The sequence below is a fragment of the Rattus rattus genome, chromosome 2, assembly GCF_011064425.1.
Source record: "Rattus rattus isolate New Zealand chromosome 2, Rrattus_CSIRO_v1, whole genome shotgun sequence".
NCBI lineage: Eukaryota > Metazoa > Chordata > Mammalia > Rodentia > Muridae > Rattus > Rattus rattus.
The window spans coordinates 106110263-106112593 of record NC_046155.1 but is presented as its reverse complement, the minus strand read 5'-3'; the positions used below and the strand labels follow the sequence as shown (position 1 = coordinate 106112593).

Sequence of the window (2331 nt, the reverse complement as noted above, 5' to 3'; positions counted from 1 at the left end):
CTAAAATATTAATCAGAAATCACTGTTAGAAGAGCTATAGAGAGAAATTGTCACACAGACTGATCAGGACTGATTGGCTGAGTTAGGTAAACAGTGACCAAGAGGACAGAAAAATGAGTGGTAAGGACTTTCTCTGGTTAAGCCATAATTTCCTCTTTACTTGCTATTCTTCAAAGACATTTTTGCCATCCTATTATTATCTTCCAGAACAAAGTCTATACCCAAATCTACTCTAATACCTGTGTATGCAGACCTCAGTTATCAGATCTAGACTAAGATTCATTCAATTTCCTCTGTTATCTGATTTTGGAACTTGTAATTGTAAAATGGAAGTATAATGACTCTTTTCATTCTGGACCAAATTAAAGAAAAATAAACCTATTTTTTCCAGGACATGATCTTCATTGTTTATTGAAGTCATTTATCATGTAAAGGAAAACCTTTAAAGGTTAGTAAATTCCAAACTTGTAAGGCATAAAATTTCTTATGGGTCTATTAAAAATTTCATTCCCAAATGTTATTTTAAATAGGAGATTGAAAGACATCTGATCTTTGAAATACATCTATTTAAGTAACATTGCAAAATTGGCCAATAAGGGATAGTCAAAGTTGTAAACTATCTTGTGAACTAGTCTTACCTTTTAAAAACCCACATTGCACTTGAACGAAGCAGAGATCAATGTAAATGGCACTTTTTAACTTTTAAATGAAAATAACCAGTGAGAGTATTAATCAGAGAATATTAATCAGGTAGTTTTTTTTTCTCTTAAGAAATGGATGACCATGATGAGTGTGACTGATGTGGAGTAGACAGTGTCCACAAAAGCTAGATAGCTGAAGAACAGATATGTGGGAGTGTGAAGCTGCAGGTTTCTTCTAATTAAGAGGATTATACTGTTATTTCCCACTACAATCACTGTATAAACTGTAGAAAGAAACACAAATAAAATGCAAGAGAAATGGATGTAGATATTTCAGCAATATAAGGATGGCCACAAGAGATTTTCACAGGTGGGAAGAGGTCAAATTTCTGTATTTATAGGAGCTTCTTGCTATGAAAGAGTTTAGGATAAATAACATGAAAATATCAAGCACTGATATTCCTCAAATTACTGATTTTATTATCCATGGTTTTTCCTGATTTCCTTCAAAGGAACCAATGTGTTCTGGCCATTAATTTTTTCATAGCCTCCTTTACCTCCTTGTTCCTCAGACTATAAATAAGAGGGTTCAACATGGGAATCACCACTGTGTAGACCACAGAGGCCGCTTTGACTTGGTCAGCTGAATAGCTGGACTTGGGCATCACATACACAAACAGAACTGTCCCATAAAACAAAGTGACTGCAGTGAGGTGGGATGTACAGGTGGAAAAGGCCTTGTTCCTTCCCTCAGCAGAGCGCATCCTTAGGATTGAGTGCAGGATATAAATGTAAGACACAATGATGGTAGAGAGCGTGCTCACAAGGACGGATGCAGAAGAGATGGATGGAGATATTTCAGCAATATAAGCATGACCACAAGAAAGTTTCACAAGTGGGAAGAGGTCACAGAAAAAATGGTTGATTTTGTTTGGGCCACAGAAGTTTAGGTTCACAAAACAGCCTGTGAACGATGAAGCATTCATGCATCCACCCAAGTACGATGCCCCCAGCAGGAAGCAGCAGATTGGTGGGGACATTTGAGTGGAGTACAGCAGGGGTGAGCAGATGGCCACATAGCGATCATAAGCCATGGTGGCCAGCAGGAAGCACTCTGTAGTTCCAAAAGCTACATCAGAGCCAAGCTGGGCTGCACAGCCAGCAAGTGGGATAGTAGTTTCTTCTCTTAAGAAACTGATGAGCATGATAGGTGTGACCGATGTGGAGTAGCCGATGTCCACAAAGGCTAGATGGCTGAGAAACAGGTACATGGGGGTGTGAAGCTGTGGACTGCTCCGAATTAGGAGGATTATACTGATATTTCCCACTACAGTCATTATATAAACAGGTAGAAAGAACACAAATAAGAGAGCGCGTAGTGTAGCGCTATCGGTTAGTCCCAAAATAATGAATTCTGTCACCATGGTGTCATTTTCAGTCTCCATTCATTCACTCAATGATGCCTACTGGAACCAGAACCAGAGAAGAGTCACTCACTGAAATAACCCTGTTCTAAATATAGTCTTCTAAATTCATTTTAAAATGGCAATTTTATCTTAGTCATAGAATGTTTTGTAATTTTTTTAATTCCATTAAGATATTACAATAGAAAAGTCATTACTTTAGGATCCAACTATGAAGATCCTACTTGCATGTGAAAAAAAAAAACAAGTTTTGTCCAGGTATGTAT

The 2331-nt window shown here is 37.7% G+C and overlaps 1 protein-coding gene across 1 annotated transcript; it reads right to left on the bottom strand.

Moving 5' to 3' along the window:
* Positions 1 to 1147: 1147 nt before the first annotated feature.
* On the bottom strand, positions 1148 to 2089 carry LOC116894193 (olfactory receptor 481). The gene has a single exon (XM_032895907.1). The coding sequence runs from the start codon at positions 2084 to 2086 to the stop codon at positions 1148 to 1150; it is 939 nt and encodes a 312-aa protein (XP_032751798.1). The 5' UTR covers positions 2087 to 2089.
* Positions 2090 to 2331: the final 242 nt, after the last annotated feature.

Bases quoted from the DNA above. Each gene is read 5' to 3' on its own strand.
- LOC116894193 (XM_032895907.1), bottom strand. From the start codon at position 2,086: ATGGAGACTGAAAATGACACCATGGTGACAGAATTCATTATTTTGGGA.